This window comes from Cyphellophora europaea (genome assembly GCF_000365145.1).
Source record: "Cyphellophora europaea CBS 101466 unplaced genomic scaffold supercont1.1, whole genome shotgun sequence".
In the NCBI taxonomy this organism is placed as follows: domain Eukaryota; kingdom Fungi; phylum Ascomycota; class Eurotiomycetes; order Chaetothyriales; family Cyphellophoraceae; genus Cyphellophora; species Cyphellophora europaea.
The window spans coordinates 402,016-429,619 of NW_008481797.1; the positions used below are offsets into that span (position 1 = coordinate 402,016).

Consider the following 27,604-nt stretch of genomic DNA (forward strand, 5'->3'; position numbering starts at 1 on the left):
TCAATTCAATTCAATTCAATTCAATTCAATTCAATTCAATTCAATTCAATTCAATTCAATTCAGCATACAGAGCAAGACTTGCTTGTTTGCTTGCTTGCCTGGTTGCTTGCGCCCGCTCGCTCGCTCGCTTGCTAACGACTAACTAACGACTAGTAGTAGAAGAGTTCTCACCCCCATCCCCTCCGCTTAAAAAAGAGGACAACCCGATTGTGAGTTTTACAGGATCATCATCCATCCAGGAAAGCGCTTTTGGCATGTCCAAGATGCAAGTTTCAACACGCCACCCAAATGCGTGCGAGCCACGTCTTCCCATTCCCATATTTTCGCTTTTGATTCCCAAACGCCAGTCCTCCTCCACCGGGGGTATTTCCGTCTGGCGTCATGCGCAGATTGTATCGCATTCGTCCAATGCATCGCACTTTTAAAATGACATCTGTTCCCGATACCTCACCAAAGGGTTCCGGTAACAGCAAGCCTACCCTACCCATCTCTGTGCGCGTGCTAGTCCTAGCGGCCCTGAGGACAAGCTGATCTCAATCGGACGAGCACACGGCACATATTCACGAGCGGCCACCAATCGTCCGACCCCCATCCCGCAGCGTAAGAGCATCCATGTCCACAACGATGTCCTGACCCGCGACCTGGCCGAGCTGTACGGTGTTGGCGCTGTTGATGTCTGCGAACCAGCGATCCAGGCGCGCCTTGGCATCCAGACTCACCGCAACAGAGCCGCTGCGTTCGGCCACGTAGAGGATGACGACGGGCGCAAAGGAAAGCTGCTCGCCTCCCTGGCTGGAAGTAGAGGATTGCGGTGCTGCGGTGTTTGCTGCAGCAGAAGATGACGCCGTGCGCGATGCTGAGCTAGTAGTGGAGCTTGCAAGGGTCACGATCGTGTCGAGGCTGGGGTCGTAGACGATGCCGTTCACCTCGCTGTAAGGGGCAGGGACTGAGGACGAAGCGTCTTGGCGTCTGCGGATCGCTAAGGTCGTGGGCGTGGGGGCTGTGGTCGGCTGTGGCAGATGGAGGGGGTGATACTCGCTGGGCTCGAATTCAGGGAGCATGATGAGAGGTTCGGGGTCCGCTAGCGCAGCGCGCTTGTCGTTGCCATTGTTGTTGGAGGACGTGGAATTGCCGTTTCCTGCATTCACTAGGCTTCCTTGATCTGCACAGGTGACACCGTTGGTAGAGAAGAGGCCTAAGATCGTGGTCGCGTTGAGAGGAATGTTGTAGCGACCTGCGTCGTTGAAGGCTCTTAGAACCGATCGCGACATCGTAGCGGCCCTATACACAGTGCTGCCATCTGCAATGTCTTGTGTAGTACATGTGCTGTCGCCCTGTATGTCACATGTCTTGCCTGTGAAGCCTCTGGAGCATACACAGCCGCAGGCGCCGTCGGTGACGATGCTGGTTCCCGAATTTTGGCAGCGAGAGGCATCGGCTTGGGAGCAGGACGAAATAGAGGCCGCGGCGCCTGTAGGGATGGTAGAGGATTGACGCGGGACGACTATTAAGAAGATTGGGATGAGGACGGCGGCCGCGACGAGGAGGATTAATGCGATGAGTGTTACGGTGAAGCAGGGGACTGTCATACCGCAGATGCGGCGGCGCGAGGTCTTGGATTGCTTTGAGGAGGAGCCGTCGCCTTTCTTGCGCGATAGGTTTGTGGTACTGCTCATGAAGCCCTTCTCGGTCGGCCACTCTGAGCGGGGAGTACCGGCGGCTGGAGCGGGGAACGACGATAGCATGTCGCTCATCGAGGAGTCACGCTTGCCAGGACCCAGGTCGCCGAGGCGCTGTGAAGATGAAGAACCGCCAAACATGTCGAGCATGCCAAGGCGAGAGGCTGTCTTTCCACGGTCGAGGTTGGAGGCGAGTCTAGTGGCGCGCTTGATCAGGTCGGTGAGTGAAGTTGTGGAACCTCGAGCCTCCATCTCTCGAACAGCATCGATGTCAAGGCGTGGTGGGCGCTTGGTTGATCCGCGCTTGGTGGAAAGGCCACGGGTAGGAGCGCCAAGGCCAAGGCCAAGGATAGGTGACTCGGAGGAATGAGACATGGGTGATGTGCTGGCTTCCGGCGCAGTGAGTTTTGATGTGGGAACAGGCGGCGCATCTTTGAGCTCTGGAGGTTCAAGGTCCATGGTGTGCACAGAAGTGGCGTCGTTATCAAAGGGCATGCGGACGGGGCCAGATGGCGAGAAGGTTCTTGGGGAGGCCGCCTTGTTGATCCCCACGGCAATAGCCTGACTAAGAGCGTTCATCGCGTGCTGACGAGTTGACGCTGGTGATATCTCGCCTGGCTTGGGACCTGTGGAGGGTCGGGCAGACGTATCGATCATTCTTGGTTTGGCTCGCGCACTGACTTGTTCATAGGAATCCATGGTGTCCATGGTGTCGCGATTTGAAGGCATAGGGAACTCGAACTGGGGCATGAACTTGCTGCTTGGATAGGCAGGTCTTGGTGACATATCGTCTTCAGGATAGTGCGACTCTCTGGGGGGAGCCTGTTGTCTCAAAGGAGGAGTGTCTTCATTCACAGAAGAGACATATGACTGGGTCATGTTGTACCGGCGGGAAGATAAACTAGGTTGTGGAGGGACAGGTGGCGGTTGGTGCATGGCTGCCTGCGCTTGTGAATCCTGGGATGAGTCCCCCGCCGTACTTGATGCGTTGTATGCTTGATTTCGATCCGGCAGCCTCGTAGCCTGATCCTGTCGGTATGCGGCCGGCACAGCCTTGGTTGGACGAGGAGCCACTCCCACTCCCATAGGCATCCTTGGCGAAGCCTTCACGCTCGGCGGCGGTCTTATTGATGGGTGAGGTGGGAAAGGTGAGATCTCGCCATCACTCATCGGCTCGATTCGTCTGGGTATTCGACTCTTAGCTGGAGAAGCGTGCTGGTTGAGTTGTCCTCGCGTCCGATTCGCATTCTGAATTGTTGTCGGTGTGAAGGGTTGGGATCGTAACGGATCCCGCGGAGTGCTCATGTTGACGAAGAAAACTGACTCTTTATATACACAGAAGAACGATACAGTCGTCGCTATCGAAGCATGGCAGTCAGGTCGTGCAGAGGTTATAGGAGGAGCGCCTGGGCCGGTTCAACCGTGATGATGCTGCTCGCCGTCAGCCTGGATCTGCGACCAGCTATCACGTCTGCGATGACGGCCCGACGGTCTGCAATGGTCCCGTACCTCGTTCCCAACGAATACTCTGGTTGTGTTATTTCTTTCTGGTGCAATTTCAGCGCAGCTGCAACGGGGTTTTCGGCGTCGTGGACACTCGTGGTGAGAAGAGAAGCCTGGTAAACGAAAGGCAGGCAAAGATGGAGCTTCAAGCTCTCAAGACATGAGAAAGGAAGGAGCAGATTGCACAGCAGTGGTGAAACGAACACGCTTCAAGAGAGGAAGAGATCGAAGGGAAATCGAGCGAATGTCGGTCGAGTGGTCAGAGACATGACTTGCATGGATGAACGATATCGTGCAACTTGAGTGACTTACGAGTCCACCTGGGAAGCGATGTCCAGGAGCACCAGGAGTGTCTGAACCCGGTCTGGAGCAGGTTGCAAGCGAGGGACCGTTGTCGAGGTTCGGACCCAATCCCTGCGCTGTGAGCGTGGCACGGGCTGCATCTGGGCGACCTTGAGTGACCTTGCGGAAGATTCTCAAGTGCCAGATTGGTTCACTCGAGGCTGAAACCTTCTAAGGCTGGCTGTAGACAGGACTAAAAGAAGCCAAATTGGCGGCATCCCTGACCTGAAACAAGCGATGGCCCACGGCACTGTGAGGCGATGTTGGTCGCATCACTGCTTCGGTGTGCCCGGAAGCTGTTCGTCCCAGACAGTAGACGAAAGCCAGAGTGAGCATGTTGCGGACGCAAAAGAGTTCGTCAACCTTGTGTCACCCATTTCCACAGCGGTGAAAGAAAAGATAGGGGGTACAGCCAGGAGTTGAGAGAGGTGAGGAGAGGTGACGGGACCATTCAAGAGGTCCGCTGGAGCCCGGGCTTGACAGGGGCCTGGGTGTGATTGGTCTCACCAGGTGTGGCCTATCGTCGCGTGCGCCCCAAGCTAAGCTACTTCGACCCTGTGGCTAAAAGTAAAGAGACCTCATCTCGTTTATTGTTCTTGTCAACCGCACATGGCGCTGTGTCGGGGTCCTCGAATCTGAATCGTGCAGTAGCCGCGCAACTTCAGATCCTCTTATATCGGCCTTTCCCTGCATCAGAGATCAAGATTCGGAAACACTCTGCCGTTGGCCGTCGAATTGGTGTTGCAGCCAACCAGCGACCGTCCGTTGTGTGGACCGCGATGTTGCTGCAAGAGAAGAACGCACGACTGCCGCAAAAGCTTCCGGTCGAAATGAGGTGCAACTGATTGCTGAAACTTCGACTGAGCTGTGTTGCGCGATGACTATGGCTAATATGGCTGGCTGGAGCTGGGTCAGGCCTTAGTGATCACAGCTCAAAGCAACTTTTCCTGCTCATGCACCGCCATCATGACTGGCAACGGTCCAGGCTGCCTGCTATCGCAGTCGCGCATGGCAAGCAGCACGAACGGCACCAGTGGCCTTCGAGCAGATGCCTCGGGCTTGAGTCGTGACTGCCTCATGAGTATAAGGCGGTAGCAACGGTAAGTCCAACTGAACGGCCGGTACGCGTCGGCTGCACTTCACCAACCCCATCTGTCCCCCTCTCCAGCTCTCATGTAATGATCGTTCTGGGAGATGGACGACTCAATTGAAAGCACTCCTCCAGCAGACCATGCTCCAGCTAGATCTGTCCGGCCCGGTCACCAGCCAGGTACACCCAAGCGTAAGATTTGAATCCGGCATAACCGGACACTTGCATACTGACTACTGAACAGCACCCTTTGACCCACCCCGCAGGCGTTCCTCACTACATTTCTCAAAGGTCTTCTCCTGTTCATCACCACAGCGAGCGAGTGACAGCGATGCCCAGTCCCAGGATCTACCTGCCTCGCCTCGCAAGATGGAGCTCCCCCACCCAGAAACGGCCACCCCTTCCAATACCGGCCGCAGGCGAGCACCGCCCATCAGCCCAGATGTCACTCAAGGTCACGTAGCACAGATGCAGAAACTCTTCCAATCAGCAAAAGCTTCGCTCCGCAGAGACATGGCTTTCGCCGCATCCCCGACTGGGTCCATTGGGTCAAGACTGCCTCCAACCAATACCGACGGTGTTACGAGAGACGACTTAGACAGATGCAAAGATTCTGCCAAGACCTGGCGCTATTCTACTGCACCTGGTATACTTCTAGGCCTCGATCGCGACGTCCGAGAACCCGTCCCAGAAGACTCTCCACTTCTACCCGAGACTCAGTCTTCGGCGGATGAGATCGAGTTGACCGCCGAACCTTTCAGCAGTGGCTTCAACTCACCTGTCGATCATGTGCCAAATGACCGTATCCTTGCCAACCTCGGATCCAGTCCACCCGGCCAGTTCAACTCGCCAGTGGAGGAGGGAAAAGAAAGGCTTCGATCTCCGATTCTTACTCCGTCAGGTTCGCTTGAAGGACAGATGAGTGAGTTGCGGGTGGCATCAGATGGTCAGGAGAAGGACCTGGCAATGGACGAATCGCCATTGGTGACTCGCGCGAAAAGATTGTCAGCTTCGGAGATCCCCTTGCCCCTTTCAAGGCCAATGTCAATGGACATGGAAGACGACACCATGCTCACGGAAACGATGGTAGCCGACACCACGCCAGACGGAGCTATATTCCTCTCCGAGCCTGCTAAAGCAGCAGCAGAGTCGGCCAAAGTCAAGCGTGGTATCCTTAGAAGCCTTTTTCCTCATCGGCGTGGAAAACAACCCCAAGAGGTTCATGAAAAGACGGCGGAATCGCCAGCATCGGCGAAGGAACCTTCTGACCATAGAGACACGGCGACGCCTTGTCCCGACCCAAAGCTTCATGAGCTGTTCTCCCGAACGACATGTCCTAATCCATTAGCGCATCTAACCCCTCAGATGCATTCCATCCGTCCAGAGTCTCTCACTCCCGACGCAGCGACGACACTTGCTCAAGGCAGCCCTCATCCGGCAATGCTGGTCCAAATGCCGCCAAGCCCAATGTTCGGTGCTCTACAGCCATCGATACCTTCATACCAACGCGCGAGTTCCACCGGCAGTCCGATGGCCTTTGCGAGGCTCAAATCCCCGCCAACATCTCCTCATCGAGCACAATCTCGACAATCGGCTCGTCCAGAGATGCATGTCGGTCCGGCGGCACCACACATGGCACAATCAAGGAGTGACTTTCAGACCGCAAATGAACACTTCCAGCCAGGATGGTATTACACCAGAGACCTACCTGCAGCAACGTCTCGACTCAACCCGATGACATACTCTTTCTCTACTGCCGCAGCCAAATCTGTGGGTCAGTCAGCAGCACCGGATTCACGTATCCGGGATGCGTACCGTACCGACACATTGACACCACTTGCCAAGCCTCCCAGTCGATACCGCAAAACTGGCATCGCCGCCATGGCAAGCGCTCGTGGTGTCAGTAAGTACTATGGCGACAATCACAGCAGAAGCATGCATCACGCAACAAGATCCAGCACAAAGCGTCGCCACAGGTCTAGAGTACAGTTTCGTAGCAGCCCACCACCTCAGCCAGCAGACATGACGGCTGGCTTACACAAGCGGCGGCGTTCAAGAGACGGAGACGAAGCTTTTGACATTAGAGAGGATGATCAGGTTATGGAACTTGACGATGACACAAGGGCCGCGATTCGAATGAGCCTGTTCGGCTCCGAGACCCCTGAAATGTTACACGCTCGAGAGAGTCTCCGTGAGCTAAGCCCGAACGTTGTCACGAGCCGAAAAGATCACCGACAACGAAAGAAACGCAGGCCGAGCTACTGGGACGGTGACCTAAAAGAAGTCCAGAATAGCCCAGCAGGGCGGGAGGCCAAGGCTGACATGGCTGCTGTGAGAGGCAGTGTGCGTGAGGGTGCCGAAAGGAAGGTTCTGACAAGCCCGCCCAAAGAAGAGGTTGAGAGTCTCAAGAGCCAACGCGTCGAAATCGAAGGGAAGGAAAACGTGTCCACATGCAATTCGATGCGCGACGAAGTCATGTCCTATACTGTTGGAGACGATGACATCTTGACGACTGAGGATGGTGACGGAACCATGATGGCGATTGAGATGGACATGAATTGATTCAAGCATATTTCTGTCTCGGTACGTGAGCTACTGGGCGATGAAATTGGTCGATGAAGTCTTAGGTTGGGAGTATGAGTTCTCGAAAGTATACCCTAGATGAACATGTTTGGCGGTCGACCGTGAGTATCATATACGCCTAGGCCTACAAATCCCCCTGTTTAAAAGAAAGCCAAATCAGGCTGCTTTAGAAGCAGACACCTCTATGAACAATACCATCATCGCCGTCGTTGATCTCCAGCCATTTTCACTTCCCATGTCCCCGTGTACACAGCAGAGAGTGAGCGTCTCCGGGAGGGACCCATGTCATACATGACAGGAGTCATGCGGTGTTGAGACAAATCCTCCTGACCTGTCCAAACCGACGCCTGGCCGTCCATCCTTCTTTGCCACAGTAAGTAGAGTCTCGCGCGCGAGAGGTAGATCTGCAGATGTGGCACAGAGCGGAATTGGAATAGGTCTTGTGTTAACTACAGCGGCTGGGAGAATCCAATCCATGTATTGCTTGAAACCGGTAGCTATGAATTCACTGCATCTTCAGCACACGCGATCTCGGCTCGGGGGCGCGCGGATTCGAGGAAAGCTGGCGGCCCTTGAAGGAGCTCGTCACGCCGGTCCCTGGCTCCTTGTGCTCTGCGTCGTCGTTGAGGGCTCCGGCCTCGTCCTGTTCGTCATCGTGGTCGTGGTCGTGGGCTAGCCTCAGCGTGCTGAGCTTCTCCTCGCCGACTTGTCCGCCGCCGCCAAGGTGACTCGACTGCTCTGCTTCCTCTTTCCTCGCTTCGTTGCCGGCGGGGACCGCAAACCTTTGCCTCGCAGCCCACACTCTAGCCTCGGCAGCCTGCAGTGCGCTCTGCGCGCTCAGCAGCTCTGCGACGGCATCTAGCGACTGCGTGAAGTGGTTTTGCGTCTGTCGCAGGGCTGGCGGTGGTAGTGCCGTGTACCATTTGAGTGGGTCTTTCGGTTTGGACTTGGAGGTGACCTCTGCCGTGAGTGATGATGAGAACGAGAAGTTGAATGGCGCCGCTTCAGGTCCCGGATCAGGTCCTCGGTCTGCATCTGCGCCGGATGGCGTGTCATGCTCATCGAGGAGATCGGCTTCTGTAGCGTCAATCTGTGACTTCTTTTGTGTCTGCGTGGCTGGCTGTTGCTCATTACCATCTTCCGCGCTCTGGTCCACGGCTATATGGTTGTCCGCTTCTGCGTCTAGCTCTTCTGTGGCAATGGACGCCAGCCTTGAACTTCCTTCTCGGATCGTCAGCTTGCGGATGGCGCGCATACGTCCATCGAACCCTTCTTCGCCAAAGCGTCGTCCTGGACCCAGCACCGAGGCGGCATTGCGGTTCGCGGTTGCAAGAGAGAGGTATCCCTGAGAGAGTTGGCTATTGAGCTGGGTACGTAGGGTAGTATAGGCGTCCAGTAGGTTGAGGTATTCTATCAGGAGGGTATCGAGAGCCTCTAGAGCTTCTTCAGAATGTGAGGAGGACTTCAGAGGTGCAGAGTCTATGGCGGCTGGTGCCCTTTGCTCGAACGATTTTCCGGGTGATGCAGGTGGTGAAGGTAGGTGGGAGTGCTCGGTCCCGGTCTTAGATGTAGACATCGATGGGGCCATATGTGGGAAGCAACGATAACCAATATGACTCCGATGCTGCACTACTCGGAGCAGCACTCGTATGTGGTCGGCGGGGGAGGGTCCAAGGTTCACGGCCTAAGCGCAGGCAATAAGGCAATGAACGTGGGGAACCTATAAGTGGTGTGACACCTCACAGATATTAGACATCCATCGTAGACTTCGTCGTGCTTCCCCTACACCAGTTCACCGAAATGTATATATGCAAGTGGTGTGGTAAAGTAACGTGCCTGGCTCGGACTCGTAGCTCGGAGTTTCCAGTCGGTCACGGCCGATCAAGCGAACCTTGACGCAATGCGGACAAAATGTTCTGAGGTTTGCATCTCTTCCTTCTCTGCCACCTCAACTCTGCTCCGGACTTGTGTCGCATATCGTGTCGGATAGCATCGACCGTCAATTACTATTTCATCAACAGGGCGACTCGATTCTTATCTCTCCGGGACCGAGCCTGCGGAGTCTGCGATCAATTCCCACCTCTTTTCCGTCGACCGCGCAAGCTACAGTACTTACGACCAGCGAGCACTCCTGCGGCACATACGCCTCCACCAGCAGCGCTGCCAGTCGATCATCGGATCGCGCGCGTCCCCTTCCGCCTTGCTACAAGCACCGCCATAATGTCGGCCGCCACTGCTCTCAGTGCAGCGACAGATGCCTCTGCTGCCACAGTACGGTCAATATATCGCCAGCTGCTGCGGCAGTCATCACAATTCAGTAATTACAACTTCCGCGAATACGCACGGCGACGTACGAGAGATGCGTTCCATGAACACGCCGGTGTGCAGGACGAGCGGCAACGGCAGGAGCTTGTGCAGAAGGCCCTCAGTGAGTTGGCGATACTGAAGGTACGTACAAACGGTCCTGAGTTCGGCAGAGATGAGACGACCAACCGAAGATCATGCGCAACGGAAAAGATGAGAGATGGCAGACCAGGTGCTAACGTGCTGCAGAGACAAACGGTTGTCAGTCAGTTCTTCCAGCTTGATCGGTTAGTTGTAGAAGGTGGGAAATCGGTGAGTTCTCCCACAAGGATTATTCAATACTTTCACAGCAACTGACAGCTCTGCAGGGCAAAGAGGGTCACGGCGGAATAGTACGGCAGAAGGAGCCTGGATGGACGTGATGGAAGGAGTTCGACGGCAAGAGGTCTTAGGCACAGCCGGTGTACACTACAACTAGACGTCTACCATACCCCTCCCAAGAGTGCAAGCACTGGTGTTCCTATTTCTTCAGGAGTAGGAGTTTGTTCACGCGCCTCGAATCAGCTGTGTGATGTACGATTAGCTGTTTCGTGCCTTGATATCGTCAGCCTTGTCGATAGAAGCTCAGCCTTACATGCTTCGGCTAACCTACTCCATTGGTCCGGCGCCTTTGAACCTCAGGGCTGGTGTTTCTTAGATTCATCGAAGCATCAATATATCTGAATTCGTAACCATATTGAGTTCGAGCGCACTGGTTTGGCGTTGCTAGGCACTTCTGTGGGACTTCTGGTGGCAATTTAACAGCAGCACAGCAACGCGGCGTGTATCCTCGCCGGTGTTGACCTCGTCGGCGCGTTTCAGGACGCGGTCGTCTCGAAAAGTGAAGACTGGCAACGATGGCTCCTGTAAGTCTATGACTTTCCTTACTTATCGTGGGTTTCTGTCAAAAGTCACGAGAACGACACCATACGATACGATACGTGGATGCGCGACCAAAGCGGGACGTGACGCTGCTGTGCCGCGAGCCTAGCGCATTATTCAAGGAGAATGTTGCTTTACGACCCCCATGACTTTGGCGCAGTACTCGGACCTACACGAGCTTCCACGCCGATTCGCTTCAATCGTCTGTCGCGCTCATCTGTTTCGATGGACCTCGCGCATTCACGGTGGTTGTCTTGCTTCTTGGCACTGCTTTGATCCCCAGCAAAGCAACAGCCTTCACTTCACCATGATACCATACCGCTATCAGACAGCTGACATCTTTCGTTCTTCAGCTTCGTTCCTCTCGGCATACCCGCCACCACGATCCCTCGGCCACTACTCGTGCTGGGCGTGCTACCGACTTCGATCCAACTGATGGCCTGCCCGTACGTCGCTTCATCCTCGAACCTATCAGCATAAATCAGGATGCCTCCGTCGAAGCGACTGACCCCTCATCCGCCGCCAACAAGCCTGGCGCTCCCAAAGATGGCTTTCCCTGGCCTGAGCAGCCACTACCCACCTTCTTCGATCAACTGCCGGCACACAACCAGGAATTGATCCGGCGATCGCGCGCTGGAGAGCGCGAGGTAAAGCCCAGTGTCTGGGATCGTAAGGCCTGCGAGTGGGTGCGGTACGAAGAGGCCCGCAAGCGTGGCCTCACAGGCGAGAGTGGCATGCGCAAAAGTCGATACCTTATGGCTACGACGAACGAAGATGGTGAAAATGCGGACGACGCCGACAATGACCCCTCCGATGATGACGACGCTAGTGACGACGAAGAGACCGCTGCTGCCGGCACCAATGCAGGTGACGGTCTCAACAACACAACCACCGCATCCACCAACGGCGCGACAGCCACTAAGACAAGCAAGAAGCGCAAAATACCTCCTACGCAGCTCCTGCAAGATCGAACCTTCTCTGCCACCAAATGGACGCAGATCCCGATGGACAAGGCCGACAAGATGCCCGAGCCAAAGTTCCTGGCTGACCGCCGGGCCGGCATGACCAGCTTCTACAACGCCTCAGCGAATGGTGCATGGGCTCAAGCACAGGGCTACGGAGCTGCGGATGCGTCTGCCGCTGGCACAGGGCCAGGATATGATCTGGGCGATGGAGGCGGGCTCGGCAATGCAATGGGCGGTGCAGGCGCGCAAGGCGGTGAGACTCCTCCAGTAAGGAAGAACATGCCGCCACGGCCGCGGAAGAAGAAGGGTGGACCCGGACGAAAGAAGAAGGAGGTGGTGGAAGCGGAGAGGCGTGCGGCAGAGGAGGACCGAAGGCGCGCGGAGGCAGAGGCACGTGGTGAGACCTTGCAAGAAGGAGTTGGCACAGAAAAGAAGGAAACAGCTGAAGGTGAAGCCGGCAGCCAGACACCGCGCAGTAAGAAGGAGGAGGGTGAGGGCAGTGGTGACGATAGCGAAGGTGAAGGATCGGAGGAGGGCGAAGTCAATGAGGGTGACTCTACGAGTGCCCCTGGTTCAGTTCCGACGACACCGTCGGCATCTGCTGCCTCGACAGGGGTTGGGCTTGGGCTTGGCGGCCTCAACGCTCCAGCCGTCCCAAGCTCACTGTCTCGCGAACTCGCCGCCACAGCAGAGGACGAATCTCCGGTGCCTGCTCTCGTTGCTACAAACAGCACTCCAGCTGGGACCACCAGATCTGAACCTGTTCCTCCTATGGTGGATGCACAGATGACCGATGCCCCTCCCTCGGGCATCACGGCCGACGATGTGCCGCCACCAGCTGCTGAACCTTCGGTTCCTGACACACCTACCGAAGCACCACCCACCACCGTCGCCGATTCTACTGTTGCGTCTTCCACCGATGCCTCCGGCGCAGCTGGAGCGCCCGCGGAAGCCGAAACTACGGCCACAGCCTCCGCAACAGCGCCGATCTCGGAAGCAGAGGCACAGCCCGAGATCTCGGTCCCTTTCGCGCCTGTGGCGGGCGCAGAGACAGCACCCACGCAGGCGACAGAGGATGTCGGGATCGACGGCGGCGATGCGACCGACCGTCCGGCTGAGGACCGGTCGTCTAGTGATACTGCGCCGGCGCCCGTGCCTGCGACGGAAGAAGCGGCGGTGCGCGAGGCGGTGGCGCAAGGCGAGGCTAGGGAGTATGCAAGGCAGGAAGCCGTTGCTGATGTTGTAAGTGAGGTTGAGGGTGGGAAGGAAGCGGGCAAAGGAGGGCTTCAGGCACCGCTCGCTGCGGATGTGAAAGAGACGGGAGATGAGGGCAAGGATGGGAAGATTGATGAGCGGCTGGGACAGTGTCAAGGAGAAGTGGAAATGGATCTGCTTGGTGGGTTAGAGGCAGCGGTTGATGCGCAGCAAGAAGGTAGTTAGGGGGGAGAGTTGGAGGTGAAGGGATTGATAGGTTTCTTGGATTTGAAGATGTTGACAATAGCAGGAGTAGAAGATGGGCCAGAGAACAGTGTTGCGCTGCTGGTGTGGCTTGTTGTTGATCGACTTGTAGACTAGTATCACCACCATCACTGACGGAGCAAATTCGTATTTTCGTTTTTCTTACCGGTCTTCACTGATGTGCCTAGTATGGACGAGTCGGCTACACGTTCAAAGCATCAGGCTGAGCCATAGTTCGAAGGCAATAGTCGTGGGCGGATTTCGGGTGCCGAGCATAATGTCACTTGCAGGTATATAAATGCTGCAGCAACGCGTTCTGGCACGCAAGTCAATCATTTTACCAATGTCGTACAGCGAGTGCCAAAGACTTTCACATCTTTCATAACCTGGAGTCATGGACGGAAAGTGACACTTCACACCTCAGCAAAGTGTTTGATAAGAACGGTAGCCGTGCACTCATTCGAAGAGTTCATCATACGGTTTCGTCTGCACGCGCGAGAGCCGCCGCCGATACTTACCTCCACCATGACCACTGCCACAGCGATGTAACAGCCACAACAGCTTGACTCTCTGCCCGATAACCACACGCCGCTGTCAATGCTCCCCAGACCTACCCCATGCTGAACTCACTATCGCAATCTCTCAGCCAGGCAGTCGAGTGCTTCGCGAGGATCAAAGACCAGGGATCTACAACCCACCTGCCCCAACTCAGGTCCCAGTGCCCCCGGCGCAAACGTCCATGCACCACATAGATCGTCAGGCTCTACCAGTATCTAGGGCGGGCGATCCGGCCTACGATCCCGAAATCCCTTGCTCCAGATCATCGATTTCAAAAACCGCTGGGGGTCTGGACCGCGTTGGTACTCCGTACCCGCCGATCAAAGATCAACAACAATCTGTTGGAGTTCATCGATGATCGACAGGCGGGAGACAAAATACCACAGTGATGACAACGGACGCTTACGGGATGAAGCGGAAATGCAAAGAGCGGCCTCTCAAACTTTGCGGATTCGAGACATCGCTCTCAGTAGTGTATTCACAGTACTGTGGGTGCGGGAGTTATTGTGCGCTGTGCGCTTTACTTCGCCGATCTCTGTCGGCTCGTTGGTGGAAAAGACCTTGTGTACAGGGATGAAGATGGAGATGGCGTAGAAAATGCACTACATACAGATGCGCTATGCATGTTTGTATATGCGGGAGGTGCGTTGATTCTGCAGGTAGTGGCTGGGGGTTTTTGGCTGAGGCTAGCACGGAGGTTTGTCTCCAGTAACTGCTATTGCTATTGGTGCTGGGTAATACCAGTGGCCAGTACTGGACAATTTTACTGTGTTGCTTGTGAGCGACTGATGGAGGACGAGAGACGCGGGACGATACGAAGACAAGCCCAAACGGAATAGTGTATTGATATTGTACAGGGTATGCGCTTGCGAAGTGGGAAGGTTGCTGCGCAAGAGTGAGTGCACCAGCCGGGACAGGATCCTGCTCTAGGTGCTGCTGCTGCTATCGTGCCTGGGGAAGACCTTGTTAGGCACATCAAGAGCTGGCCCTTAAGCGCACGATGCGCTGCCAATACTATAAATGTCGAGGAGTACAAACTGGGGGCCGAAGGATGCGTGAAGGGGCCACAAGTATGCTGGGGGATCCAGGCTGGCGATGTTCCAGTCTGTAACACGTCGACTCCCACCGCACATAGAAGCCAGCTCATCCATGTTCTGACCTGAGTGCGTGCGTGCAGAGCCGAGGCCAGCAGCTGTGGTTCCTTGCGTATGGCGCACGCAGAAGAGACGGCAAGGCTTCACAGCTGTGCTCACTATCGAGTGTTCCCCTCCTCGCGGGACAAGCACTTACAGTACACTGGTATCGTCCTGTCCCGGCTATTCGCTCTGACTCGATGGCGCGAGTAGTTCTGCACCTACTTCCCCAACTGCCAACACTCCAATCTTCCCATTCAACGCTCTCTCTGAAAGATTCCTGACTCGCCCACACTTACAGATAACCATCAACGTCGCGTCTCCGCGACGAATTCCCCACCCCGAAAAGGGCAAAGCCGAACGAAAAACGAAAAACGAAAAAGCATCATAATTGCATTTTCATTCGTTCGCCTCGATTAGGAAGGCAGAGAAAGAAAACCTTGTGCCTGGCAGGCAGGCCAGCAACCGGACCGCTTTGCTTCTTTGCCATGTGCTGCAAAATTCAGGAACAGGCTAGGATTCGAATTTTCCTGGGCTCGGGCTGCCTAGGTGGGTGAAGTGGGTAAGCCATGGCCAGGCACACACCCATACACACAGGCACACACCCACACACACCCACACAGGCCCAGAATAATGGGTCTACCGTCTACGGCACCGCGGCGGGGCGCGGGCATCGGCGCGTTCGGGCGGTGCACCGCCGAACGAAAAAACAAAACACCGGCTATAATTCCCCCTCCCAGCACAGGAATTCCGAAGCGGTGCGGGCTTGCTGCTGGTGCTGGTGCTGGTGCTGTTACCTGCCTGACCTACCTAACCAGGCCAAGTGAGCAAAGTGAAGCCCAGCTACTCCGTAACTGTAGATGGGAATTGTGCACAGCCGCCCGAACAAACAGGAATACTGTAGGAATCAGTACGAAATACTCCCGTAGCTCTGCCAGAGCAAGAACCGTGGTATTCGTGTGCCCTTGGGGAAGTTTTGGAACGCGCCGAGCGTTCAAAGCCCTTCACTTCACCCTCACAGTGGTGCAACACACTGATCACTGGCTTGACTCGTAACACCACACACCACACACACACACACCCCCCGGAACCGAGGCGGGCCAAGGGCAGAGGGCAAGAGGGCAATGGGCAAAGTTGGCAAGTCAAAGCAAAGCAAAAGCAAGAGACGGAAACGGCAGACCCAAGCCGCCGTTTACAGCGCTCCGTAGCTCGGCTCCTCCGTGCCGGGATGGGATTTACGCTCTGGGCTCTGGCTCTGACGCCCTGGGCCCTGTTCCTGGCACTGGCACCCCCGCTAGGTCAAATAAGCTTAAGTTTTGGGTGGTGGAAATCAGAAAATCATAGGCATGGGATGGGCGCGGACGATCTTTCGCTCGATTTGGGGAGGTTTGGTATTAGCGCCCAGGGGCTAAGGGCCATTGGCAGGGGGGTTTGGTCCGCGAGTTGATTACTCCGTCCGGAGTTGGAGGGTTGGGGGCGTTTGTGTGTGTTTTGTTGTGGACGCGTCATGGAAGGGGGAGGGCGCGTGTGGTTCGGGGGCCGTGGGCGGCTGGCTGTGCGTAGGAGGATTGTGTATGAGGGTTTGCTGGTTGGGCGTTGTGGCCCGTGTAGGAGACTAGGACTGGATGTGTTGTGTTAGTGCAATTGTAAGTGCGTTTCCGGTGGATTGGTCGGATGTAGAGTAGAGTAGAGTATCTGAGCTGAGCTGGGTGGGCTGGGCTGACGTCGTGAATGCCGACCTGTCAGTCGACGTCTCCGATGAGAAACCTCGGATGAGAAGCCTTGTTTTGACTCGGACTGGATTGACAGATGCAAGGCCAGTCCTGTCGAGCATGAAGCCAAAATATTGGTTGTCAGTGCCTGGCAGGAGGAGCAGGGATAGAGGGAGCACGTTGGTAGACGCAAGGAACGGGAGAATTTATGTTTCATATCGTTTGGATTTGGAAAAAGACGTCGGTCTATGTAAAATGAAAGTCTGTGCCTCCCCAGCCCCTTGCGGACGCCGGGGGATAGGACACGGTAAGAATCGAAGGATGAAGTCAGAAAAACGGATTCCCCAGTCTATAGTTTGATTTTCCCTCAATCCATCTGCACATGTGAGGCGCACAAAAGCCCTTCCGGACGGACTGTACTTGCGGCCAAAACATGTCGATAATAGGCACAAAGGCCTTTGCCCAAATGTATGTTCGAGAACCAAAGGAAGGAAAGTTTTCGCAAACGGAGCGCCGTGCTATCGCGTTGGGGACTGTCGTAGCGATGTGTGTGAGGTCGTAAGAGGTCGTTGAGTGTGTGGTATGACGTGGTCGTTCATTTCTAATGAGATTGCGAGGCGTACGTGTACCAGGCACGCGTATCGTTGTCAAGTGAAACTTTGTCCGGCAAAGCCACCCTGTCTTGCCCTTTGGTGATTGTTGTTCCCCGCCAACAGAGATTCGGGAAGTTGTGGAGATGTCGTCGAGACTTAATCATTTTAGGAGCAAAATGATCATATAAAAGAATGTATTCGTAAGCGTTGGTCGTCAAGACCGGGACGCCCCCGCTCGGGATGAATGGAATGTCCATGTGTCGACCCATGGAGATTCACCAATGACTGACTTGAGCGTGCGGCAGGATGCGAATACCTGTTGGCAAGGAATATGTGTCGCGGCAGATCTTGCTGCGCTGACTACGAAGAATAAGGAAGACGGGCTGGTCTGTGTCGTGAATGTCTCAAGTTCAAGGGCGCTTACACGCGGAAAGCGCGCGAGTGAACACGCTGGTGGCCGTGCTCGGCGCGCTTGGAGGGAGGCCTGCCACCCCAGGTAGTGGTGGAAGACGCAGCGGGGGCAGAGCTGGCAACAGCGCTGGCGGAGGGCGAAGCAGTGCTAGTCTCTGAGCCAGAGCTTGAGCCAGAGCTTGATGGGGTGCCGCTGCTACCACCGGGGCACATGGTGAGCACGAGGTCAGCGTTGTCACTGCACACGTGAGTGCGGACATCATCAGGCTGGTTGTAGGCGGCATCACAGACGGAGTCACCGGCGGCGCAGTTGATGGGAACACAGGTTGGGTTGTTGGGGTCGTTCGACATCGAAGGCACCAGGGACATGCCCTCATTGGCGAAGGGGTTACCGTTGATGTTGGACAGGTCGTAGTTGATCTTGCCGTCCGCCCAGGTGAACTCGAACTGAGTAGGGTTGGCATCAGCGCTGGGGGCGAGCTTGATGGAGATTCCGTTGCCTTGCTCGCCAAACTGCTCAGAGTAGCTGCCCTGCATTTGCTGCATCTCGGCGTGCTGGCTTTGGCCGACCGAGGCGTAGTAGATGGGGAAACCGCAGTTGTTGACGACGGTGGCCTGGCCCAGGGCCATGGCGGTGGGGGCGAGGGCAAGCAGCACGGCTGCGCCGGTGAACTTGGACAGAGACATGTTGTAGTTGGGTGGAACTGAGTAGTACCTCAAGGAGTGATTGTCGACGATGGTCGTGTATGAGAGGATGTCGTTACAGCAAAGGAATGATGCTGATCAGAGACCTGCTCGAGTAACTTGGGTTGGAAAGGATTGACGGTTGATTGACACAAACATCCCAGGTTGGACGCGGGGGGGGAAGGGGTATAAGTAATAATGGCGGCGGTTGAGGCGCGTATGCTCGAGGCCCAGAGATTGCAGACTCGATTTCTCTGCCGCCATTCTCCAGTGTCCACCGTCAACAGTCTGGACACGGAAAAGGATTGAATTTTCTGGCATGCAGTAGCGTTTGCCATGCTGGAGTCTGCTCGGTCGGGGGGGGGTAGGGGGGTAGGGGGGTAGGGGAGCCAGATGGGCACATCCCGGCCGGCATGGTTCTGAAGCGACCAGCTTGCTGGCTGAAACGTTGACCGACCGATGCAAGTGAGCGGCAATCGTTCCACATCCGCGAGGTGGAAGCAAGCTTGGGTCAGTGGCTGCTTTGGCGAATGAGGGCCTGACCATGATCGGGCAAAGTTGAAAAAGGAGACACGCCAGTTCCTGGTCTAATGCAAGCCGAGAAGTCTGCAAGGGCGGCAAACGCTTTCAGGTCCCGGCGGGTGCTGATTGGACCTCGGGCACACTGACTTAAGCTTGGCCCCCGAAAATGCCGCAGTCGCTGGCGCCCATTTTGCGTTCCCGACCGTTTGGCTAGGCGCTGTTAGGGCATGGCTCAGGTACCGCGAGCGAAGCCCGAAGCCGGTTCCTGGCACAAGCCTTGGTAAAAGCCTAAGAGGCACACGGGCCCGCTCGCTTGTTCCCAAGTTTCCACGTGTCGCGTCGATGATCGTCTTCTGGCTATCGCTGGCTCACATATGCGCTTTGCGTGTCTCTGCTGGGATTGGGAAATCACTGAGACCTGTGATACCTCTGCCAGCGCACATGTCGCACACGGGGCACTATTGATCCAGTCAGGGTACAATTGAAGCCTGCCCTTTGCGAGCTGCCCGATCGGGACTACCGCGTCCAAAACAGCAGTGGAAGTGATGTAGCGAATCCCCGTGCGAGCGCATTCTCCACCCTTGTCGTTGCGCAAAAATTCTTCTGCTTTCCTTCCAAGTGCGCTGGCCGTTGGTCTGAAGTCTGCGCCTTTGCGCTGGTAGAATCCATCCCATGTGCGCGATTCCGAAAACCAATATTGCGCCGATCCAAGTAAGGACGGCCTGCACCGTTAACGGTTCTTCATGTGGCGTTGCCGGCTAGAGTATCCATGCCGAGCATATGGCGTTCATGGCGTTCATGGTAAGCCACCAAACCCATACGATTGCCATCATCTGCGTGCGTAGGATGTATCATGGCGCCCGGAAAGTCAAAGATACATTGCTAGCGCGCTGTGCTGGAGTTTTGCGCACCCATGCCATGCATCTCGAACCGTTGTCATAGACGGGAATTGGATCTCCCGCAGATTTTCAACCACTCATCTTGCGAGCGCAACGCCTCTTCCGGCGCCGTCTCGATTCTGTCGCGATTCTGCGCGCAAATCCAGTACGTTCCCTACCACGGCTGCCCGCTTGTCGCAAAGTCTGCATTGGCCATCATAGGGTAGTATGGCAAGACTTTCACGTCCCAACAGCAAGGAGCTGGCCCGTCACCACGTGGTGGGCCGATGAAAGACCGCTGATGGTAATGATGATGCCAACGTCTGCCGCAAACCTAGCTTCGTAGCGAGCTTCCTACTTTTATGCTGCCGCGATTGGTATAGGTTAATGCATGATAAGGGCTTCCTCGATAGCGTCGCAAGGCGATAGGCTGGTAATCGTGCTCAACGAGAACTCTCCTCGGTGATACTCCTTGGGACGAAAAATGCTCCATGCGAATCGGACATCTGAGTCCCATGCACCTGCAGACACAAGCAACTAACAGAGGAGGAACGCTATGACCCACCGCTTTCTGCAAGTTCTTGAATGATGTGCAAATTCTCGACTTCTGTTAATCAGTGGGTCTGACAGAACTGGGATAGAGGACAGATGCAATACCAAGAATGCGCTCCCGCCATGTCGTGAACATGATGGGTTACTCCTTGGAGAAGCACATGGCAACGTACGTAAACGTCCATTATTGACACGGACGCAGCTGACTCGGATTTGCCATAGTCGGTAGCGAACCATGAATCTGCAAACTCGTTCGAGAAGTCGATCCTGAGTTCTTGGTTCTGGAAAAAGTGGTGGAGAAAGCAAACTCTGCCTGTGACTTTTTCTCCAAACCAAGAAGCTGGACCTCAACGCCTTTTCCCTACTGGGTACATCAGAATTCGCCGTCTGGCATCGGTACGGTCCCGAAGTCATGGTCCCTCGGGAGTTCTCCCAGCATCGGTGCCTGGCGCAAGGTAATCGCTGCGAATCCCACGAGGTTGCACCCAAATACAGGCGCCACACTTTTCCCGGCGTATTATCGAAATCGGGTCCGGCTGAGCGAGCCGTTCTTACAGGGTCAACCATATGCCTACATAGGAAATCGGCATTTTTCTCACCGGTGAATGTCAACTGAACTGCAGGCTTCTATCCAATATGAGTGATCTGCCCGCGAAGCTGAGTAACATTGAGCTGAACACCAAGATCGCATAGGCCGCATTCATGCTGGGGTCTGGCTGACCACCCTGTCGAAGTAGCCTTCATTCTGAGGCTTGTTGCGTGTGATGCGGCCCAATTTATACTAGAGTCGTGAGTGACTCAAAGACTCCCATTTTGACAACGGGATGATCGCTAAGAGCTTGCCGACGGCGGCTGTTGCGATGGTCCAGTTTTAGTTGAGCCAAGAATTGGTAGTTGCCTGGGGTTCACCATCATGTCGATATCTGGAACATAAAGCCACGATGTCGACATAGAACGGACAGCCAGGAATCTCGCTAGGATGTCACGGTCTTGCAGTATTCGAAGCAATTACCAAACCGTCTTGGTGGGGTTTCAGCCATCTTCCAGTCCGTCGCGATAGGCCACGCTTTTCGGGAAGACGCCGTTGGAGCAAGCTCTTAGTCATCCGCCGCTGGTTGTGATCGCAGGCTCATGGTGACAAGAACACATCTCACCGTTGTCGCCACGATTCCTGTGGCATCCTGCTATGCCGGCTATAGAGGTCCTGCCAACACCGACCAGGCACGCGTGAAGCTTGTGGCTTGGCATTGGTTGGGGAAGGCTCCCAGTCCCGACAGCAGGCAAACATTTTCGCAAGCCAACCTGTGTCTTGTCGTATCTCACTGTGGGATGTTGATGAGTACCGCGATGATGCTGAGCAACGGTGGGTAGGTACCGTACGTTGGCCGAGAGGTCATAAGTCTTTGCACGATAGTTTTCATCTCCATCCACCAACTCTTCCCTCGTCCCACCGTGCTCTCATCTCTCTGCGCTTCTCCAACGTTGTTGCACCCTCTCTAATGCGCCGAATCCATTCCGTAACCTCCTTGTCGCTCGCTTTGCCATCACCGTTATCGTAGAATCTGTCTTCGCCACCTCCGTCGAGGAACGATTCCATCATCGCCCGTAGTAGGGCCTCCTGCTCCGTGATACTCGCCACAAGCCGTTGATACATCGCCCGCGGCTGCCACGGCGATAGAGCATCGTCCATCTCGCCTTGCTTCCGTCGCCATTGCGTCTGCAGGCTGGTGTGATTGAGTAGAAGCTGCGCGGTCTGCTGTCGTAAGTGGCTGAGTTGAGACTCTAGAGACTGAAGCTGTTGTGCGGCTGCCAGATTCTGTGTAAGCAGCTGGCTCAGGGGAGCTAAGGACGAAGCATAGCTTGGATGAGATGTTGCCAGCGCGGACAGCTGGGCAGGAGAGGAGGCGAGCTTATGCAGATCTGTGATGGTATGAGAGGCAAGTGAGGCTCCCGACGGCGTTGTGGGAAGCCAGTGATTCTGGTGAGACGGAGGCGGGATCTGCTGGTGCTGTTGTGTGGGGAGAGCTTGCTGCGGTGTAGATTGAGTGGGGTTGGGTGGGAGCGGCGGAGGAGGTGCAGGTTGTGCTTGGGACTGAGAAAGTGGTGTACCGCTTCGCGAGGGGTCGGCTGAGGAAATATGTCCAGGAGGCTTCGGAGGTGGTGGTGGCGGTGCGCCGCTGGTTGACATTGCGTGTGGGGAGGAGAGGGGTGTAGTCTGCAGCGGAGGAGCGGGCGCAGGAGAACCTGGACCAAATGGTCCGCCGTTTGCAGCCATCGCTACTTCTAGCTCGTGCCAGTCGACTAGGAGACCACCCGTACGAGGTGCGTCTGATCAGAGATGGCAGGTGACTAGGAAATGAAGGTGATGTGGTGGTGCATTGGCATCGCCTAGGAATGGCGAGGCTGAGTTGCAGCCTCACATTTGCGGGGACATTTTTGGGACTTCTCTCGCGTCTGAGGTCTCTTTCCACAAACATCCAATCAACCTCCGTACCATCTTTCTAGCCACCAGGATCGGTGATCAATCGACAGGGTTCACGAAGGACTTGATCACGATCTATAATCAGGACCATGGACTATCAGAATCGCGCCGGCTCAAAATTCGGCGGAGGCGGCGTTGCCTCCTCCAGCGCCACGAATGCCGACCGTCGGGAACGCTTGCGCAAGCTTGCGCTCGAGACGATTGACCTTGATAAAGATCCCTACTTCTTCAAGAATCACGTGGGCAGCTTCGAATGCCGTCTCTGTCTCACTGTACATCAGAACGATGGATCATATCTTGCACACACTCAGGGCCGGAAGCATCAGACCAACCTTGCACGGAGAGCAGCAAGGGAGCAGAGGGAGGCACAGAAGGATGGCGGTATGATGATGGGCGTGGGAGGTGTGCAAGTCAAACGCAACGTCGTCAAAATCGGGCGGCCTGGTTACAAGATCACAAAGGTGCGGGACCCTTTGACGAGGCAGGTCGGGTTGCTGTTCCAGTTGCTCTATCCCGAGATTGCCGAGGGCACGGCACCAAAGATCAGGTTCATGAGCGCATTCGAGCAGAAAGTTGAGGATCCGGATAAGGATTATCAGTTCCTTTTGATAGCGGCGGAGCCCTATGAAACCTGTGCTTTCAAGTTGCAGAGTAGGGAGGTGGATCGCAGAGACAGCAGGCTATGGGAATGGTGGGATGAGGACAAGAAGGAATTCTGGTGCCAAGTGCTGTTCAAGACGGAGCGCGATGAAAGAATCGGCGATGCACCTGGTCTGGCTCCGAAGCGATGATCGCCATCATGAACACGACTGGACAGCGATCGATACGAGATCACCCAAGAAAGCGAGCGTCTGCGTTGGTCCACTGCTGCGACATGACGACGACCTTGGCTCAAGCCATGTGGGATCAACTATACATAGCCTCTTGACAGAGCATTGAGTATCAAGGATGCAGATGGACTGCACTTGACTACAATAGCGTCTCGATTGGTCGCTTGACGACATACCAATCAACGGGAAAGTCACAAGGCTAGCTCGACTCGTCAGCACGAACCTTGTGAGAGTGCTGGCAACTGAAGCCTGCAACAACTGCAAAGAGAACGCCACGTCCGTCAAGAACTTTGCCTCAGTGGCGAGCTCGGGTTTTGAATGGCTTGATCATCAAGGAGTAAGAACAAGGTGCCGTCACGCGAACAAGGACGAAGCCTGGTGGCCTGGTTTTGAGTAAATGAGCCAACTAGCGCGATGAATGCAGCCAGCGTTCGCCCCTTCAGGTGGAGGGCCAACACGCCGATGCTTATCGTCATTCTGCTTCCACCGTCGATCGAACCGAGTGCGAATCAATTTCACGGTACTTGAAACTGAACTTCAAGCGCCCGTCCCCTCCCTCTTCCTCATCGGCACGTGCCGGCATCGAAGCAAGATTGCTATGGTACATAGACGACCCCACGCATCTCCGAGGTATCACGAAGCCCATGTATCTAACCCTCGATTCTCCTGTCTATCACAACGAGACCTATTCAGCAGCAACAGGACCCCAGTTCCGTTTCCCCACCACCTCCCCTTCCCAACCTATCGCCTGCGCAAAGTCCCTCAGGTACCGCCACCTCGTCCTCTTCACCAACCCCTTCTTCATGAACTCATTCGCCGTATTGGGAAAGAAGAAATCAGGCTGGTCCAGAAACGTCTCGTCATGCGCGACCACCACCAGAACATTTTCCGCGTCCGCCACATCAAACTCCTGCAACTTCTGAATACTGGCGATCGTCTCGTCCACGTCGTGGTGCACCTGTCCCACCTCCAGCCGTGCGGGCACGAGGAACGGCGCTGTGGGCGTCGTCAAACCCAAGGAGCTCCGCAGCTTGTCGAACATGGCGGACGGGCAACTTGCCGCACTGTCATCGAACGGATTCGGCGAGATCTGCTGGGGCATGGGCAGGAACGGCGACGGGCGCCACTCGCCGGCGTGGTGCGCGATGTCGCCGCCCATGAAGATGAAGGAGTCGGGATTGCTGGTCACGCGCGCTAGGCCGCACATGTGCCCGATGGCATGGCCGGGGCTGTTGAGGAGGTAGAAGCTGCCGTCGCCGAAGTAGTCGTGGGCTGGGAACTGGCCGATCATCATGTCAAAATCGGGTAGAGCCAGCTCCTGCATCTCTCGGCCGGCGTAGTCGCTCTCGAGGAAGCTCTTCTCGGGGTCGGCGGGGTTTCCTGGGAGGAGGTTTGCTTTGAAGCCGGGGCCGACGATCAGTTTGGTGGTGGTAGGGAACTCGGCTGGGTTTCCCGTGTGGTCCCAGTGCCAGTGGCTCCAGATGATAGCCTCAATCTCGCCTTCCGCGCAGCTGACGCCGCCGTCTTCGAGGATCTCTCGCACAGATTTAGCAACGTCAATTCGAAGGTTGAGGTCTTTGGCCTGTTGATGCAGGAACTCTGGGAGTCGGTCGACGTCTTTTCTGATTCCGAGATCAAAGATGAGGCGTCGTGTATTACCGGAGACGGCATCGACGTGCTGGATCAGAAAGGAATAGCATGGTGCTGCGAGGTAGTCGAGGCCTGGGATGGTCGGGGCGACGAGCATGCCTGCTGGTATGCCGAATAAGTGCGAAGTCGTGTCTATGACGGAGACGGAGACGGTGGAGGGGGACTTGGGTATGGCGACGATCCCAGGCCGAACACTGGCGTTTGCTTGGTTGGCCATCGTGTCGGTCTATGCTCTCAATACAATTCTAGCTCGATTGCATCTACTTGTATACTTCCATAAAAGCCTTCGATATACTCTCGGCCGAGAGGTTGGTAAGCCAATCGTTTCGGTATTCCTTCTGCTTGGCGTGCTGTGTAGATCTGCGGGTTGCGGCGGTGGAGCAATTGGTCCGCCAACATCGGCTGCTACAACAGCGTAACTGCTTGACAGGAAAGCAGAGATGCGCTTGATTACGGCCGTATATATATCCTCACTTTCTTAGATCCGAGTAGATGTCACTACGGGTAGAAGCACAATGCCAAGACTTTCACTGCCTGGTAGCCTCGTCTGGTTGGCGACTTCATGCTGCCACCTCATGGGCAAGCAATGTGCTTCCAGCGCTCCAGGCCTCGTGATGCTGTGGTACGCGTTGTGTGGAATAAACGGACACAACTCGCTGCAAGGAGAGGAAGTAGTCCCGCAGCACTAAAAAAAAGCAAAAAGAACAGAGGAATGTGCTCTCATAATAGGAGGTCTCATGGACCCAACTATTGCTAGTACTCCTACTGAGAGATCTTGACTTTGGCTTCTTACGGCATCTTTATTTTTGATTTGTGTGAATTTGCATTCCTCCCCGAAAAGTACCTGGCTAATGGACTTATCAGAAGATAGAGTCACAGTTTGCTAGGCGAAAGTTTTCAGTGGCATCGACTCGACCCCAGGACCTCTGGTGTTCACCTGCCCAGTTTCGTTACAGTCTTACTGCTGTAGGTCTGTGCGATTGTTGGGAGGAATTTCTGATTTTCTGATATTTATGGTTGCTAGGCAGAAGTGCATGGGGCTGGGGCTAGTTGGGCCCGGCAAGAGGTGAGTGAAGGTAGGTGACGGGCAAATTCGATTTAGCGACGATGCAAGCCTAGTACCATAGAGATCATGGAGATATTGCCTTCATCTTATGTCTCTGTGGAGTATCGCCTTGATGAGAACTTACCAATCGAACAAACTGGCCATCATCTTCCAAATAACACCATTCTGGGGGTTTCGAGGCAGTAAGCTTTAGCATGGGCTATGGCGCACTAGGTATAGAGTAGCGGGAGTATACAGCTCGTTCACTGCGAGTGCAGTCCGTTGTAGCTCATAGACAGCCGACCATATGGCTGACCAAGCATATTGACAGCGAGGCAACGTGGCAAGCGAGAAGAAGCAAATGCCATAAAGTCGTGGCTAACATGTCGAAACGGACACGCCACTTCTATCAAGGCGATGACCTGTACTGTGTTTCACGCAAGCAAAACAGAGAGAAGTAGATGTATGAAGCGGACAAAATGTCACCGTCGTCTGTAGAAGGTTTTTTCATAGATCGGAGATAGGCGTGCTCCCCACGGAAATTCAAGGTGATCAACGTGACTGACCGGGCCGGGGCTATCTTGTCCTCCTCAGCAATTGGCAGGTATCTCCAAGAAAAAGGTGGGTTGGGAGGGCGCAAGACGTTCTCGAGAAGGCGTATGCAAGTTGCCTTCCTTCCTATATCCCATTATAAGAACCTGGACCAGTACCTAAGACCGTTCTGACCCCTCCAAGAACCCCACACCATCACAATGGCGCCCTCCGCAGTATCTGATATCTTGCCCTCCACTATCGTCTCCAAATCGGTCCAGCCCGAGAAGGAGGCGGCACACGTCCATGGCATGGAAGATAAGAGTCCGCTTCAGGCCATCTCTCACGGCGATGTGACACTCGCTGGCATTCCCACCTTTCCGTCATTCGCCGAGAAGCGTCAATGGCAACTGGAGCATATGGCTGCGGCATTCCGACACTGGAGCCGCGAAGGCTTCGTGTTCGGCATCTCCGGCCATATCTCAGTGCGCGATCCTGAATGGACCAACTGCATCTGGCTCAACCCGCTGGGCAAGCACTTTGGCCTCCTGAACGCCTCAGACATGGTCCTTGTTAACCTCGATGATGGCAAGGTCGTTGGTGGCAACCGCTCGAGGCCGGCCAATGCTGCCGGCTTCTTGATCCATGCTCCTATCCACAGGCGACGACCCGATGCCCACTCCGTCTGCCATGCTCATACCAAATACGGCAAAGCCTGGTCCGTCTTTGGCAAGCCGCTCGAGATGCTGACTCAAGATGCGTGCAAGTTCTACAATGCGCACGCTTGCTACAACCAGTATGGTGGCGTGGTACTAGCCGAAGAGGAGGGCGAGAGAATTGCCGAGGCGCTGGGTAACGGCAAGGGTGCTCTTCTCCGTAATCACGGTCTCTTGACTGTTGGCCAGACGGTCGACGAGGCAGCTTTCCTGTTCTGGAGCATGGAGAAGGCGTGTGAAGGCCAGATTCTCGCCGAAATGGCCGCCGCGAACGGCCTGAAGAAGGTTCTGATTACCGACGAGGAGGCTGAATACAATTTCAGGATGGAAAGCGACGCTGAGACTTGCTACTGCGAGTTCCAAGCGTATTACGATTATGAGGATCACCTGCTCAAAGGAGAGTTCAAGAAGTAAATATCAGATATTATTGACCACATGTATACCGAAATCCATGCTGCGGC

General features: G+C 55.3%; 10 protein-coding genes across 10 annotated transcripts; 5 read left to right on the top strand and 5 right to left on the bottom strand.

Annotated features, from left to right (window-relative positions):
* Positions 1-561: 561 nt before the first annotated feature.
* On the bottom strand, positions 562-2,985 carry HMPREF1541_00123 (uncharacterized protein; the record flags this gene model as incomplete). Its single annotated transcript, XM_008712431.1, has 1 exon — positions 562-2,985. One exon carries the CDS (start codon positions 2,983-2,985, stop codon positions 562-564), a length of 2,424 nt encoding a protein of 807 aa, XP_008710653.1.
* Positions 2,986-4,984: 1,999 nt separating this feature from the next.
* Positions 4,985-7,177, top strand: HMPREF1541_00124 (uncharacterized protein; the record flags this gene model as incomplete). Its single annotated transcript, XM_008712432.1, has 1 exon — positions 4,985-7,177. The coding sequence occupies one exon, from the start codon at positions 4,985-4,987 to the stop codon at positions 7,175-7,177; it is 2,193 nt and encodes a 730-aa protein (XP_008710654.1).
* Positions 7,178-7,703: 526 nt separating this feature from the next.
* Positions 7,704-8,774, bottom strand: HMPREF1541_00125 (uncharacterized protein; the record flags this gene model as incomplete). Its single annotated transcript, XM_008712433.1, has 1 exon — positions 7,704-8,774. The coding sequence occupies one exon, from the start codon at positions 8,772-8,774 to the stop codon at positions 7,704-7,706; it is 1,071 nt and encodes a 356-aa protein (XP_008710655.1).
* Positions 8,775-9,418: 644 nt separating this feature from the next.
* On the top strand, positions 9,419-9,924 carry HMPREF1541_00126 (uncharacterized protein; the record flags this gene model as incomplete). The annotated part of the gene is made up of 3 exons (XM_008712434.1): positions 9,419-9,646; positions 9,752-9,814; positions 9,853-9,924. 3 exons carry the CDS (start codon positions 9,419-9,421, stop codon positions 9,922-9,924), a joined length of 363 nt encoding a protein of 120 aa, XP_008710656.1.
* Positions 9,925-10,858: 934 nt separating this feature from the next.
* On the top strand, positions 10,859-12,828 carry HMPREF1541_00127 (uncharacterized protein; the record flags this gene model as incomplete). Its single annotated transcript, XM_008712435.1, has 2 exons — positions 10,859-10,869; positions 10,899-12,828. The coding sequence occupies 2 exons, from the start codon at positions 10,859-10,861 to the stop codon at positions 12,826-12,828; spliced, it is 1,941 nt and encodes a 646-aa protein (XP_008710657.1).
* A 4,434-nt stretch (positions 12,829-17,262) lies between these two features.
* HMPREF1541_00128 (uncharacterized protein) lies at positions 17,263-17,940 on the bottom strand (the record flags this gene model as incomplete). Its single annotated transcript, XM_008712436.1, has 1 exon — positions 17,263-17,940. The coding sequence occupies one exon, from the start codon at positions 17,938-17,940 to the stop codon at positions 17,263-17,265; it is 678 nt and encodes a 225-aa protein (XP_008710658.1).
* Positions 17,941-21,306: 3,366 nt separating this feature from the next.
* On the bottom strand, positions 21,307-22,077 carry HMPREF1541_00129 (uncharacterized protein; the record flags this gene model as incomplete). Its single annotated transcript, XM_008712437.1, has 1 exon — positions 21,307-22,077. The coding sequence occupies one exon, from the start codon at positions 22,075-22,077 to the stop codon at positions 21,307-21,309; it is 771 nt and encodes a 256-aa protein (XP_008710659.1).
* Positions 22,078-22,460: 383 nt separating this feature from the next.
* HMPREF1541_00130 (uncharacterized protein) lies at positions 22,461-23,162 on the top strand (the record flags this gene model as incomplete). Its single annotated transcript, XM_008712438.1, has 1 exon — positions 22,461-23,162. One exon carries the CDS (start codon positions 22,461-22,463, stop codon positions 23,160-23,162), a length of 702 nt encoding a protein of 233 aa, XP_008710660.1.
* A 724-nt stretch (positions 23,163-23,886) lies between these two features.
* On the bottom strand, positions 23,887-25,068 carry HMPREF1541_00131 (uncharacterized protein; the record flags this gene model as incomplete). Its single annotated transcript, XM_008712439.1, has 1 exon — positions 23,887-25,068. One exon carries the CDS (start codon positions 25,066-25,068, stop codon positions 23,887-23,889), a length of 1,182 nt encoding a protein of 393 aa, XP_008710661.1.
* A 1,580-nt stretch (positions 25,069-26,648) lies between these two features.
* HMPREF1541_00132 (uncharacterized protein) lies at positions 26,649-27,557 on the top strand (the record flags this gene model as incomplete). Its single annotated transcript, XM_008712440.1, has 1 exon — positions 26,649-27,557. One exon carries the CDS (start codon positions 26,649-26,651, stop codon positions 27,555-27,557), a length of 909 nt encoding a protein of 302 aa, XP_008710662.1.
* Between the last annotated feature and the right edge of the window lie 47 nt (positions 27,558-27,604).